The 14,391-nt window shown below is 39.5% G+C and overlaps 2 protein-coding genes across 5 annotated transcripts in view; one reads left to right on the top strand and one right to left on the bottom strand.

The window, feature by feature from the left end:
- The window catches only part of LOC149413233 (uncharacterized), a 48,082-nt gene that overhangs the window by 17,454 nt on the left and 16,237 nt on the right, over positions 1 to 14,391 (top strand). The window contains exons 9-15 of the mRNA XM_089645444.1: positions 8,925 to 8,951; positions 9,867 to 9,986; positions 10,177 to 10,386; positions 10,797 to 10,984; positions 12,638 to 12,930; positions 13,202 to 13,350; positions 13,756 to 14,121. Coding sequence (XP_089501570.1) covers positions 8,925 to 8,951; positions 9,867 to 9,986; positions 10,177 to 10,386; positions 10,797 to 10,984; positions 12,638 to 12,930; positions 13,202 to 13,350; positions 13,756 to 14,121 — 1,353 coding nt within the window. The remainder of the gene's footprint in view (positions 1 to 8,924; positions 8,952 to 9,866; positions 9,987 to 10,176; positions 10,387 to 10,796; positions 10,985 to 12,637; positions 12,931 to 13,201; positions 13,351 to 13,755; positions 14,122 to 14,391) is intronic.
- LOC149413234 (uncharacterized) lies at positions 2,250 to 6,490 on the bottom strand. Of its 4 annotated transcripts, none has more exons than XM_089645220.1 (4): positions 5,202 to 6,490; positions 4,630 to 5,050; positions 4,344 to 4,478; positions 2,250 to 4,193 (listed from the first exon to the last, which is right to left on the bottom strand). In XM_089645220.1, exons 2-4 carry the CDS (start codon positions 4,706 to 4,708, stop codon positions 2,296 to 2,298), a joined length of 2,112 nt encoding a protein of 703 aa, XP_089501346.1. In that variant the 5' UTR covers positions 4,709 to 5,050; positions 5,202 to 6,490; the 3' UTR covers positions 2,250 to 2,295. The 4 variants fall into 4 exon arrangements, with proteins under 4 accessions (XP_089501346.1, XP_089501347.1, XP_089501348.1 ...); XM_089645221.1 differs by having other exon boundaries at positions 4,630 to 5,336; positions 5,489 to 6,490; XM_089645222.1 differs by having other exon boundaries at positions 4,630 to 5,578; positions 5,657 to 6,490.

The raw sequence follows: 14,391 nt of genomic DNA, 5'->3' as shown, positions 1-14,391 counted from the left end.
TTACTTTTACTTGTGGCGTGTGTAACAAAAGATATGCCGACAAAGACAAACTAGATAAGTAGGTATTTTTTTATTATTATTTTCGTAAATAGCCCTTGCAACACAATCATGTCGTAAACCACCCGCCTTGGTTTTTACCCTATACTATGTAGGTGCGAAATCTGTAAAGAAAAAGCTAGCAAAGTTACAACAAAGTGTCAAAAGGGTCGGACACCCAGTACGGTCGTAATAAAATTTAAAGATCATCATTATCAACATTTTTACAAATCTTCTTCAAATCCGGGTGGTATTTTAGCTGTAAATTCGTATTAATACCAATTATTTCTTTAATAGATCTTTTAATATCTTTCTGTAGCGGCGGGCCCTTTAAATTCAGATATTCGCAATAAATTCGTAAAAATGCTATATTTTTACGCGTAAATCGAGATTTCGCTGCCGATTTCGGTCGCGGCCTACCCTTTAAATTGAGATATTCGTAAAAATACGATATATTTCCGCGTAAATCGAGATTTCGCGGTAATTTTCCGTCGCAGCCGGCCCATTATTTCAAATATCTGAATTTAAATTCGTAAAAATACGATATGTTTCCGCGTTAAACGAGAATTCGCGGCCGTATTCCGTCGCGGCCGGCTATTAAAATTTCGATTCGAAAAAAATTCGCAAAAATACGATATATTTCCGTGTAAATCGAGAATGCGCGGCCTATTTCCGTCGCGGCCGACCCTTTAAATTAAGATATTTTATGTAAATTCGCAAAAATATGAAATATTTCTGCGTAAATCGAATTTTATCGGCAGTTTTTCGTCGCGATCAGCCTTTTAAGTTCAGATATTTGAAGTAAATTCGTAAAAATATGTCATATTTCGGCGTGAATCGAAATTTTTCGGCCGATTTCCGTAGCGCCGTATTTTTTAACTCGGATATTCGAAGTAAAGTTAGTAAAAATACGATATATTTCCGCGTAAATTGAAATTTCGCGTCCGATTTCCGTCGCGGCGGGCCCTTTAAAATTCAGATATTCGAAATAAATTCGTAAAAATACGATATATTTACGCGTAAATCGAGATTTCGCGGCCGATTTCCGTCGCAGCGGGCCATTTAAATTCAAATATCGTCGCCGTAGATGCCAAGAGAGTCAAGCCACAAAACCAGAAAGCTGAGAAAACGGCCCTCAAAGATTTTTGGCTACAAAAAAATCACATTTTTTTGTCATAACTTTTTTGTTTTTAAAGATAGAAGAGTGTAATTTTAGACATAGATATTTTGTGATGTTATCTTTTTATTAGTTAGATTGAATAAATGTAAAAAACAGTATTATAAAAGTTATTTGGGTTATATCTCTTGACCACTGAATATTGAAATAAACAGATGGTACATTTGTGTGGTAGTCAAAAGAGTTAAGCCTCTTACGCCTGTTGACTACTGAGAATTTGCGGACAAATTACTAACTTTTTTTGGACTATACTCTAAACTCTAAAGGAAAGTCTATTAACTATCTAACCACCGCGCTGTTTCTCTAAGGGTTGAGCAGAGAGGATGGACCGCCAAACAGAGCTTGGCACTGCTTGCTTCATTCACATTCATACATAACCCTTCAGTTATTCTGACTCATGGCACGGCCCGACAATAGTATCTGGTTCACTTAATCGCGCCAAGTTTTTCTCAGGAGTCCTCCTACATGTCATTGTTCATCCACTCTACATGCTTCGTTATTCCGATCACACGCTCAAACCATCCTTTTCTTAATTTTTCTCATCACGCTTACATTATTTGCAAATTACCACATTTTTCACACAATAAAAACATGGTTTTACCACACATACACCTCAGAGATCTTATTTGTCCAAAATTCATTCAGACAAGATTTGAGATTTTCACGACCAAAAGTATTAGCGATTGATTTTTGGGGTATTATGCCGTGTTGTGCTACGACCTTCTTCAATGTGTCGAACAGCGTTAGTGTCCATTATTAGAAGAAGGTAGCGCAATACGGCATAAAACCCAAAATAAATCAGGCTAATCTATCATTCTACGCTCATAGTATACTTCCTCTGCCAGTTCTATGCCTCATTGCCATACACATTAAGATTGGTATCAGCATTCCATTTTTTGCATTTTAAGTCTGTGAATGTACTACTGTATCATCCCTTAAAATTTGGTCCATAGTCAAGCAATCTATCGTATGGTTACTATGTTTATACCTGTTGAAATAAAGTTGGCTGAGGTACATAAAAAAAATTAATACAAAGTTAGATTCTGAAGAAAATATTTATTACAAAAATGTTATAATAATTTTTAAATTCCATCTTCTCCGTCACTCTCCGAGCCATCATTCTCCCGAGATGGACCGTCCTCAGGCTGCAAATTTTTATAAAAATCATGATAGGTGGACGGAATGCTGCCTTTATCACACAATTTGAGTAGGTCCTTTAATTTGTCTTGGCCTATTTTTGGCTTTGAAAAATACAGTCTTTCTACTTCTACGCTTGCACAGGATAACGTTCGAAGCCGTCTTCGCTGAATGTTAAGGGTATCAAAGTCATTTCGGCTCAATTGATACTTATAAAAAACAGTAGTGGGTTCACCTTTTCGGTATTGAAACCACTTTACTTTGAGCCACTTTAATTTGTCTCCATTTTCTGATATATTTTTGTTTGTCATAACTTTATTGCTGTATTTTTTATAGTTAAGGAAGTCAGCATAATCCATTTCCACAACCTTGTGGTATGGTTTAGAAGTTTTTGCAGTACGGGCAACAACGTACCATCCATCTGGTGTGAACACGTCTATTTTTCTTCCTCGGGCCTCTATTGTGGAGTGCACAGAATCGCACTCCATCTCTGAGTGCCCTGATTCCATAAATTTTTGATTGATGACGTCAATCGGCAGCTGTTCCACTGCACGTAGGAACATAGCGGATACTACTGAGTTCCGATTTTGACCAGAAGCCGTGTCCGAGTACAGCGTCACTACTTTTTTGGGGCCTAATGACACCAAGAGGTTCCACAGACACGTAGCGATCTCCGAAGCACCCTTTGTGCCCACACCTTCGTGCCACATGTAATTCGTTGCTTGTCTGGAAGCCAGCTCATACACCGTGAAGTTATACGTTTTTAATTTTTTTGTATAATATAACTGTCCCACTTGTAAGCTCGGAGTCAATAATATTTTTTCCAGATCCATAGTGAAGCAACTGATGCTAGGATCATTCATAGCTTGGGCTTTGTCAATTTGTTTGTGTTCCCTTGCTTCTGTTTTTCTTGTTAAATGAAGATTAAATTGATCTTCGTCTCTTGACTTCTCTTCGTCAGACTTATTTTTGTACTGCGTACAAAAATCACACTGATCCTTTTTTGGTGTGTGAAATCCATAATTGAATTCTGTCACAAATATTTGTTTGTAGAAGCCGAGCTTTTCTGGTACCACGTTACGTTCTTTACAATACTCAACATAGTCTAAGTAAATTCTTGTCTCGCTCAAACCAGATGGCAAGTATTTTCTTTTACTGCTGCTCCGACAGTAATGCGAGGCAACTACGGGCAATGACTTGATGTGGTCCCTGATTATATTCCTAACTTCCTCGGATTTTTTGTTTGGCGGTTCCTTGCGACCTCTCTGATCTATTTCAGTGACACCTGAAGGAGTCAACTTTTTCATTGCACTTTCAACTTTTGTTCCCGAGATGACAAAGGTGGCCAAAAAAAATTTTTTGCACACTTGGACTCTCTCTCCATTTAACATTACCGTATATTCGAATGTATGTTGTCGTTTGATGGTGTCTCCACTACGGTATCGTCGTTTTACTGGAATACAATTTACATTGCCACCAATGAAGGCCCATCTCGCTCTGTCGGAATCCAGACTCAGATAGTCAGCCAACATTTGCTCCTGTTGAGATTTTCCTATTTTGGATGCGCAATTATAATGGCATTTACAGCTAACATCTCTAATTGTCCTTGCTTGAACTGTCTTTCCGGATCTGCTTTGGTATTCTTTACCTGCCATTCTCAATATCTTTTGGGAATTCCGTTTCCATTGGTTTGGGGTTCTCTTGCGTTTCCTACTTAAATCATCTGTCTGTTGGTTGCTTTCCAATATTTCAGAAATGGATGTTCCTGAGGCATTAACGTGGTGTTGATTTGAATGTTCTTGCCTGTTATTGTCTTCATTTTCGGAAAGGTTCACGTTCAAGTCTGTAAAACCGAACAAAGTGGTTTATTTCTTTGAAACACTGAAATAATTATTGAATTTTACAAGCAAATGATTCGCTGATAATCACAGGTTTTACAAGCCAACATAACAACTAGTATGCAGTAGTATTGTTAACAAATAAAAATACTGACCTCCCACATGCGTGCTTGGAGCGAAGCTTCGGAGCTCTGCGTATAATGCTGGGACAGCAATCTCATCCGGAACTTGCATGCCACCGTTCTGGCTGTGTTCTGCACATCCAGCTTGCACACCATTTAGAGGAGAGCCTGTAAAACAAAACAAAGTAGTTTACTTCTTTGAAACACCGAGATAAACATTGAATTTTACAAGCAAATGCTTCTCTGATAGTCACAGGTTTTACACAGCCAACATAATAACTAGTATGCATTAGTATTAATAACAAATAAAAATACTGACCTCCCGCATGCGTGCTTGAAGCGAAGCTTCGGAGCTCTGCGTATAATGCTGGGACAGCAATCTCATCCGGAACTTGCATGCCACCGTTCTGGCTGTGTTCTGCACATCCAGCTTGCACACCATTTAGAGGAGAGCCTGTAAAACAAAACAAAGTAGTTTACTTCTTTGAAACACCGAGATAAACATTGAATTTTACAAGCAAATGCTTCTCTGATAGTCACAGGTTTTACACAGCCAACATAATAACTAGTATGCATTAGTATTAATAACAAATAAAAATACTGACCTCCCGCATGCGTGCTTGAAGCGAAGCTTCGGAGCTCTGCGTATAATGCTGGGACAGCAATCTCATCCGGAACTTGCATGCCACCGTTCTGGCTGTGTTCTGCACATCCAGCTTGCACACCATTTAGAGGAGAGCCTGTAAAACAAAACAAAGTAGTTTACTTCTTTGAAACACCGAGATAAACATTGAATTTTACAAGCAAATGCTTCTCTGATAGTCACAGGTTTTACACAGCCAACATAATAACTAGTATGCATTAGTATTAATAACAAATAAAAATACTGACCTCCCGCATGCGTGCTTGAAGCGAAGCTTCGGAGCTCTGCGTATAATGCTGGGACAGCAATTTCATCCGGAACTTGCATGCCACCGTTCTGGCTGTGTTCTGCACATCCAGCTTGCACACCATTTAGAGGAGAGCCTGTAAAACAAAACAAAGTAGTTTACTTCTTTGAAACACCGAGATAAACATTGAATTTTACAAGCAAATGCTTCTCTGATAGTCACAGGTTTTACACAGCCAACATAATAACTAGTATGCATATTGTATTGATAACAAATAAAAATACTAACCTCCCACATACATGCTTCGAGAGACGTCCAGATTTTGCATGTTCAGGTCGTGTTCTGCACGTCCAGCTTGTACAGCATTCCCCTCAGAATCTACAAAACAAGTAAAACTGTCAGATTGTCGCATTGTTTTCAAACAATCGGAATCAACATTTTTAACTAGATTCTTACCTTTGAGGTTATGTTGATCCTGTGGATTTAAAACTGCTGCATCCATTTGTTTAGCACGTGAAGAACTCATTAGGTTCTGTGGATTAGCAGCTTTAGTTGATGCAATCATTTGTTTGCCACGTGAAGATTCCAATATGTTATGTCGAACCGGTGGATTTAAAGCAGCTCTGGCTGCTGCAACCATTTGTTTTCCGCGTGAATGATTCATTTCTTATCACTGTTTCACTAAATAAAGTTGAAAGTACAAACGTTTGTAGGCACAAAACGAAATAAAGCACAGAATCGCTGAACGAACCGAACTGATGTTGTATTAAAATAACACTGACCGACGCACTGAACACTGAACTGACAGTTCGCGATTCGCGATACTGTCGTGGGCGCAGACGTATGTGCAAGCGTGAACAAACCGACACGATAGGCATTTTGCTGAGTTAGAGGAAGACAACACTATAAATCATTGTCGAATGTGAGTAGAGGTGCGCACGCTTTCGAGAGAAGTTTGTGTTGCCAATGGCGTCAAGCCACGCATAAAATTAAATTATTGGGAAGTCAAAAGATCTATGTGGCTTGTCGTCATAGACTGCTTTAACTTGTGTAAAATTATTCGAAAGTCAAAAGTCTATGCGGCTTGTAGTTTTTGACTGCTTTGATTGTTTTCATCGATGTGTGTTAGATCTATTGGCAAATTTCAAAATACTCAATAACGGAGTGTTTTATGGCTTAAATCTTTTGACCACGGCAACTTTGAAGGTTTTCAAACACTTCTGCATACTTAACTCATTTTCGCCAAATTTGTGGCTTGACTCTCTTGACATCTACGGCGACGATATTCGAAATAAATTCGTAAATATACGATACATTTACGCGTAAATCGAAATTTCGCGGCCGAGTTTCGTCGCGGCCGACCCTTTAAATACAGATATTTGGTGTAAACTCGTAAAACTACGACACATATCCGCGTAAAACGTATTTTCTCGGCCCTTCAAACTCGGATATTCGAAATAAATTTGAAAAAATACAACATTCCAGTGTAAATCGATTCAGATTTACAAAATAATAATACTAATTAGACGATACCGCCACGGCTGACTTTTAGATTCAGATTTACGAAATATTATGATTTATTTTCGCAAAAATCAAATTTTTTCGAATTTCACCAACAAATATTCGCGCGCGGACAAAAATAAATTTTGAATTACGAATTAACGAATTTCGAATTAAAAAAATTTTTGTATGAAAAAATTTTTCTGCGGAAATTTTTTTGGCCAAAATTTAGAATTACGCGTTTTTGGGATTATCGGGGTTCTACTGTACTTACTTTTGTTTGGTCTTTTCATTTGTACACAAATTGTCTTCAGGCGAAATATCATAAATTTGTAATAAGTGTATTTTGTTTTGAATAGATCATTGTGGTACAAGGAAATAATAAATGCTTTAGATGACGGAATTCCCTTTATTTATGTATCTGTAAATCGTGTTTCAAAAATAAAATTTTGAACGATATGTCCTTATACCAAATAAAACATATCAGGGAAAAATATAGAAACTGCCCTGGAAAACCTGGAATTATCAGGGAATTTTGAAATCCTTTTTTTGTGGCCACCCTGGTATCACACAACGTACTATCACGACAGTTACAATTCAACTACTGGGCGCACCAAATTCCCTACAGCACAGATAGGCCAAGCAAAGTTGCGTGATCACCTGCAGCCAAAGTTGGACAAGTGGGGCGTGTCATCACGAATCATATCGAATCATCAAGAGTCGGGGGTGTGTCTTGACCTCCGCCGAACCCGTCAGACTGACTCACCGAACCCCTGGGGTTCGATCGAACCCAGGTTAGGAACCACTGGTCTATGGTGATTAGACTTTTCCAGTAGACCATAGACAACATACAGGAATACAGTAGAACCTCGTTAATTTGAAATCCACGGGACATCAAAAATTCGTAAAAATACAGTATATTTCGAATATCGAAATTTCGCGGCCAACCCTTTAAATTCAAATATTTGAAGTAAATTTGTAAAAATACAATGTATCTCCGCGTAAAAAGAAATTTCGCGGCCGATTTCCATCGCAGCCGGCCCTCTAAGTTCAGATATTCGAATTAAATTCGTAAAAATACGGTATATTTCCGTTGCGGCTGACCCTTTAAATTGAGATATTTAGTGTAAATTCGTAAAACTACAACATATTTCCGCGTAAAACGAATTTTCTCGGCCCTTCAACCTCGGACATTCGAAATAAATTCGACAAAATACGGCATTCCAGTGTAAATTGATTCAGATTTACAAAATAATAATACTAATTAGACGATGTATAACCACGTAAAAACACATTTTTCGGCGTTCCTCTTTTAGATTCAGATTTACGAAATTTTATGATTTATTTTTGGAAAAAACGAATTTTTTCGAATTACACGAACAAATTTATGTTGGCGGACAAAAATAAATTTTGAATTACGAATTAACAAATTTCGAATTAAAAACCATTTTGTATGAAAATTTTTTTTCTGTGGATATTTTTTTTTCGAAAATTTCAAATTATGCGTGTTTTCAAATTATCAGGGTTTGAATTAACAGAGTTCTAGTATAGTAATACATATTCAATATTGCTCCAAATAAGTGCAAGGTAGGGCAATTTTGGTTACTTAATATACAGAATTCCCGCATTTTTATAAAACTTAATATTCCATAAACATAGGTTGAATATGATAATGCTTGAGTGGTTAGTTACATTCTCTTGACTACTATGCTGCCATCCCAGTAACATAGTTAAGCCTCCATGATATATCACTCCTCTCACTTGCTCACTTAGTGAGATAAACATGCCATCCAGTAAGGGAGAAAGTCACTAGAGTTTGCATGGTCGTCCTGTCTCTCTTCATTATCACCTGTCCCGTATAATATATAGTGTTAATTAGTCTTTCGACTATTATTCTGCCATCCCAGTACATACCATCGTTAGGCCCTGTCAGATATCACTCACTTTGCTTGCTTACTGGCAAAGTAACTTTATTGTAGCAGGTCAGAAATCACTCATTTGAATCACGAAATGGCGCTATATTTGAGTGTTATGCTTAGATTAAAAATTATCAAGTAACCGATATTGTTGTAGTCGGAAATATTTTTGTATTGTGTGACAATATCAGTAATTTTGTATTTTTTTATATTAGTATAACCCACTCACTCCACAGTTAAAAGATGTATATTGTTACTAGGCACACGCTATTTTCTATAATCTTGTGTTCTTGTTTGTGCTGCCCTAGAGCTATGGTGTGACACAGGAGACTTGGGTTTGTAGCCACATCCTTATCTTTTTGACTGAGTGTAGCAAAGTCCTGTTTTAACTCAACCATTTTCCATTTCGTCTGTAAATTTATTTGTATGTTTCATTTCAAGATGGTGGCCATTTTAATGGTTCATTAAACTGTTAACCTAGGAATTAAGTTTTGAATTATGCAGTATATAATGGGCGCGAACTCTTTCACTAGAACGTGTCAGTACGTAACGCCCGGAGGACGTAATTTCATATTCTTATTTTTTTTATTTATGCGTTATAAAAATGGAAACATCGAATTAAAAAATTAGAAATTATACAAACAATTATAAAGATTCCAAAAAATATAAAAAGGTAATAATTACAGAACAATTAACAAAAGCACACAAATAAAATAGAATCATTGAATTAAAAAATTAAAATATTTAAAAATTCAAAACTCAATTTCCGTGTGATATGCTCGGAAATATATGTCCCGCTCATTCCAGGGCACAACATATATTTCAAGGACGTATTCATAAGTCCTACCCGTACCCGATACTGTTTATGTTTGACGTATTTATACGCCTGATAGTGATGTTTCTTTGGGCAAATTGTATAATTCCTTATTTGAAATTAAAAACTGTTACATAAAATATATGGTCTAAAAAGTAGTTTTATTTATGTTGTATTTATTTTAGACTCTTCAATAATATTGGGATGAATTAATACTACTAATTTAAGTCTTTTTTACAAATAATTAAGTCTTTTCACTGACAATTTTGGATAGAACGAACATCGTCAACGAGTTCTTCTATTTGTCCGTTAAGTAGTTTTCTTACCTCCTATATTATCCTATACTATCCAAATTTTATCTATCAATGTGCCTCGTGACAGCTGAAGCGGTATTTTCTTCTGTGAACACATTTCTGATGATGTGTTTATTTTGCAGGTGATGGGTCATCAGATGGTGATGAGTTCGGAGGGGCCCGTGCCCATGGCGCTGCCCCACCCTCTGCCACCCCAGCCTCACCCCCGCCACAGGGAAGCGCGGCGGCAGGACGAAGTCCAGGTATGTACACCATTTCAGTATCGCCTTGGCGACACATCAGCACTCAGAATCAAAACTCTGCTAGAAACGGCGTAGGCCTTGCTTTCTGGCCAGATCTGAATAGCCAGGCACTTTCCCACCTTCGTCTTCTGTACAAACAACATTATATCCATACTGTCGTGAATAACCACTTTGATTGTTTGCTCCGCAGGACCTGAGAAAGTTTGGTCATGACTTCAAGCTGCCCGAGTCGGTGAGCGCCAACCAGCAGGTTGACCCTCAGCCCCCGATGGACAAGGTGACGGCCAAGCCCCCGTTGCAGCAGCAGATGCATCCGGGCCACCAGCACCAGCAGATGGAGCAGCACGATGGCCAGAACGGGGACGCGCGCTCGCCCCAGGAGATTAAGGACTCGGACAAGGTAAGACTTCAAGCATGCAGAGCAGGTTGACTCGCAGCTCTTGATGGACGAGGTTACAGTTTCCATACTTATCAGTCAGAATGGTGTTTTTTTTTTTTTTTTTATAAACATCCATTTGAATGTTGATTTTGTGTTTGTGGATGAATGAATGCAAATCTTGGAAGTGGAAATTAACCCACTTCCCGATATCCAATGGAGCTGAAACCCGGTGCAGTCACAGTCACGTTGTGCATATAGGATGCACGAAGCACGCCACCTAAATGATTGTGTTAATATGGACATGTTCAAACAACTGAACAATGTTCACTCCATCAGTTCCCCGGAGGCATGTCTGTGCTGAACCAAGTGACTCCCGATGCCGTCGACTGGCTGAATAAACTCATACTGTAATTGTTTGTTTCCGTCCACAGATGCCGCATCCTGAGGTGTGCAGTCCGCCGCCGGCGTCCGTGCCGCCACCGACGCCCCCGGCCGGTGATGCGCCGCTCAAGGAGGTCACGGCCGCCGTCAAGAAGTTCACCCTGAACCCTGACGCCAAGGAGTTCAACCCGGCCGCCAAGTTCGTGCCACGTAGCCCTACCACACCTAACCCTTCCAGGTATGTATTTATTAAGACTCGCTTGTTATACCCGAAGGTAGTTCTTTCTCCGGAGAGGTAGATAGATGGGATGGACTGCCACATAACCCTTTCTTGCTTCATTATTATTTAAACTATTCATTAACTAACTACCTTAGGGTCAGAAATGGTAAGAATAACTATAGATTAGATTAGATAGATAAAATACTTTTGCAACAATGCTACAGGAAAAAGACTTTTTGTACCGAGAATTGAAGTTGTATGAAAAAAACGATGTATGGCAATTTGAAGATTGTCTTATCGGCCATGATACTAATTATAAATATTTTTGAACATTTTTACACACGTTTCAACTGTTGCTTTTACTTGTTCGTACTTGCTGTTATTCTGATCCGACTCAAGTATTTGATTTACTTCATCATGCCATGTCTTCCTCGGTGGTCTCCGACTTCTACCTTTCATCAAATTATAAATTTTCAATGTATCCAAAGTTATAGGAATGTGGATCCTACAGTTTACTCTGTTTGTTGCTTTAAGTTAATATTTCTATATTTGGTACATATTTTATTGTTATATCTCTTTTACTCTCTGATTATGTCAAATGTATTTTTATTTAATTGTATCATATGTAAAAGCCCTAATTGGGCGTAAATAAATAAATCATATATTCTCCTTACACTCTTTTCTTTGTTCATTTGCTCTATATGACCAAACCAAAGGGTCGATATGGTCTTATCACACATAAGCCTCAAGGAACTCATTTATACAGCATTCAGTCCACTTTCATAACTCCTCACCTAGGACCGACCAGTTGATTGAACCCTTAACAACTGGTGAGGAATCTCGCTTTGGAACATTCGTTCACTAACCAGCCTACCAGCCTGTTTAATCAAACATACTAATTTCGTTTGCATGCGCGTTAGTCCTGCATGAAATCTGGTTCAATTAACTCAAGTTTGCTTTTGATTTAAAGTATCAGTTTTTAAAGTTTTGTAAGTGATTGTGCTTGAAGAAAAAAGACCAGTGATAAAGTACCCACCTATAATATAATATTTTCACTGTCAAAGTTTGAATTTTTTGAGAAACCCCTCCAATTAGCATTTTTGCATCAATATAACTATGGGAGTTTCAAATAATCTAAAATTTCAATGTTGCCAAAAAAGTGTGGTTCTGTTATAATTAAATATATTTCGTCTCACTTACTTTTTAAACAATTATATCAGTAAGTAACCATAAATAATAATGTCACCGATTCCACTGATATAAACTGATTAAAAGCTCCATTGAGAGAAGAAAGGATTAACTTATTTTAAATTTAAAACAACTCAATTACTGTTTAACTAATGCTGCCAGCTCATTAAATAATAATGTAATGTTAACCATTTGTCACGGAGTGTCGTTCTGTGCTTCGTCTCTCCCCAGTTCTGGTCTCCAGGATGTTGGAAGTATCAATACTCCACATAACCATTGCTCAGTGTTCATCCGGTAACCGTTATGAAGTATTGCCTTTATGCTGGTCTTGTGCTTGAATGAAACCATCACTGTCCAATGCTGGCTGTGAACCAGTTAACAGAAAATTATTTCCGTTTTCGAAATTGGAACTGATTTGTCCGGAATTCAGAATTTCTATCTATTTATAGACATAATGTATTTAAATATAATCTTTATTTGTAGACCGCACACTCCTGCGACACCTGTCAGCCAGATGGCGCCCCCGCCCTACATGGGCGGTGGTGCACATCACGCCCCTCACCCGCACCATGCGGCCGCTGCGCACCAGCATCACCAGCACGCCGGGCAGGGCCAGGGGGGGCCGGGCCCTGCAGGGCTGGCAGGCCCCCCGCCTCCGCCCCCCGGTGCCTACACCACCATGGTGCACCATCAGCACCACGCTCCGCCGCAGCCGCAACCGCCATACCACGCTCCGCCGCAAGCGCACCAGCAACACCATGCGCGCTTCAGGAAGAGTGAGTCAAAAAAAGGCGTGGATTTTATTTTTATACAAATTTTAATCTTATTTTAATTAAAAATCATTCCCATCCCCCACCTCTTAACCCATCAGTCTAATTTATTTGTTCACTTTTGGGAACAGCTCATATGGTCGTATTGAAATTGTTGTCTCCCTTATTGTCATGGTGTTAACTATTAAATTGTGCTTGTTTATGTAATTGTTGCTTAGCCCGTAGTCCCAATAGCACCGAACCAGACTGTCTGACTGTCGATTGTTCATTGTTGCAGTGCCCATGGGAGCTCAAATGCAGGTGGCGGCCGCCACAGGGCAGCCCCTGCTGGCCCCCGCCCCCCTGCCGCAGTACGCCGTGCCGTATGCACACTCGCCCCACCAGCCGCCCCCGCAGTACCCCCACTTAGTGAGCAACATGCACTATGTGAGTCAAACAAACAAACATCCATTCAATATCATGTAACATTATCTAACTAGACAGTTGTGCGGCCATGTTAGGAACCGCTTCATGTCAAAACAGAACATGAAGAAAAATAATCCTAACCTTACCGAAAATAACCCCACATACCTAACCAACGCATTTGAAAAATAAAATTCATTTCATATTTTTATTTGGCCCGGTTGTTAGGGTTTTTGATTCCAGTTCCCCTGGATCGGAAGGTTTTTTATTTGGCCCGGTTGATAATGAATTATTTCTCTATTATTTATCTATTAATTTATTCTCCTTATTATTCTACTCTCCGTAAGTTGTGCTGCATAGCTCTTGGTTATGGGAGAAGCATTTACTTTATATGTTACTTTATTTATTTAATATGTTTTGTTTATGCAGGCGACATACTGGCCGCAGGTGCGCATGTACCACAGCCACGAGGGCGCTGTGCAACAACTGCAATACCTTGGCGCGCCACCCCCGCCCTCAACCCCCTCCCCCCAACAACAGCAGCAGCAGCAACAACAACAACAACAGCAGCAGCAACAGCAGCAGCCGGGGCAGGGTTACCACCCTCCACCGTCGCCCGCCGTGCAGCAGCAACAGGCGCCTCCGCTAGCTCCGCCCGGCCAGCAGGCGCAGGCGCAATACCAGGCACAGCCCTACCAGACGGTGCTGTGCCTGCCGCCGCCACCTCCGCACGCCCCGCAGCCGCAGCACGTGCACTACCTGCCCCAGCAGCACCCACACCAGCAACATATGCCCGTGAGTAACACCACTCGCTAGGTCACACTTGACCCGACATCTGTTCTGTAATATGTTAATAGACAGTCCTGCAGTTGTAACCTTTCTTTCTGTTTTGCATTGTTTATGAGAGTGAGGGAGAGGTTACAACACGACAAACCAGCGACATTGTTGATAACCAACCGATGATGGAATTAAGATTAAGAGAATCAAGACTTGTCTATTTAATGTTAAATTATATCAAGATCACAGACATACAAATTGATAGACTGGCCCATCAGGGAAAGGGAC

This window comes from Hesperophylax consimilis, chromosome 22 (assembly GCF_061612785.1).
Source record: "Hesperophylax consimilis isolate HC1 chromosome 22, BYU_Hcon_1.0, whole genome shotgun sequence".
In the NCBI taxonomy this organism is placed as follows: Eukaryota; Metazoa; Arthropoda; class Insecta; order Trichoptera; family Limnephilidae; genus Hesperophylax; species Hesperophylax consimilis.
The sequence above is the reverse complement of the archived record's forward strand: the minus strand, read 5'-3'. Positions and strand labels throughout refer to the sequence as shown.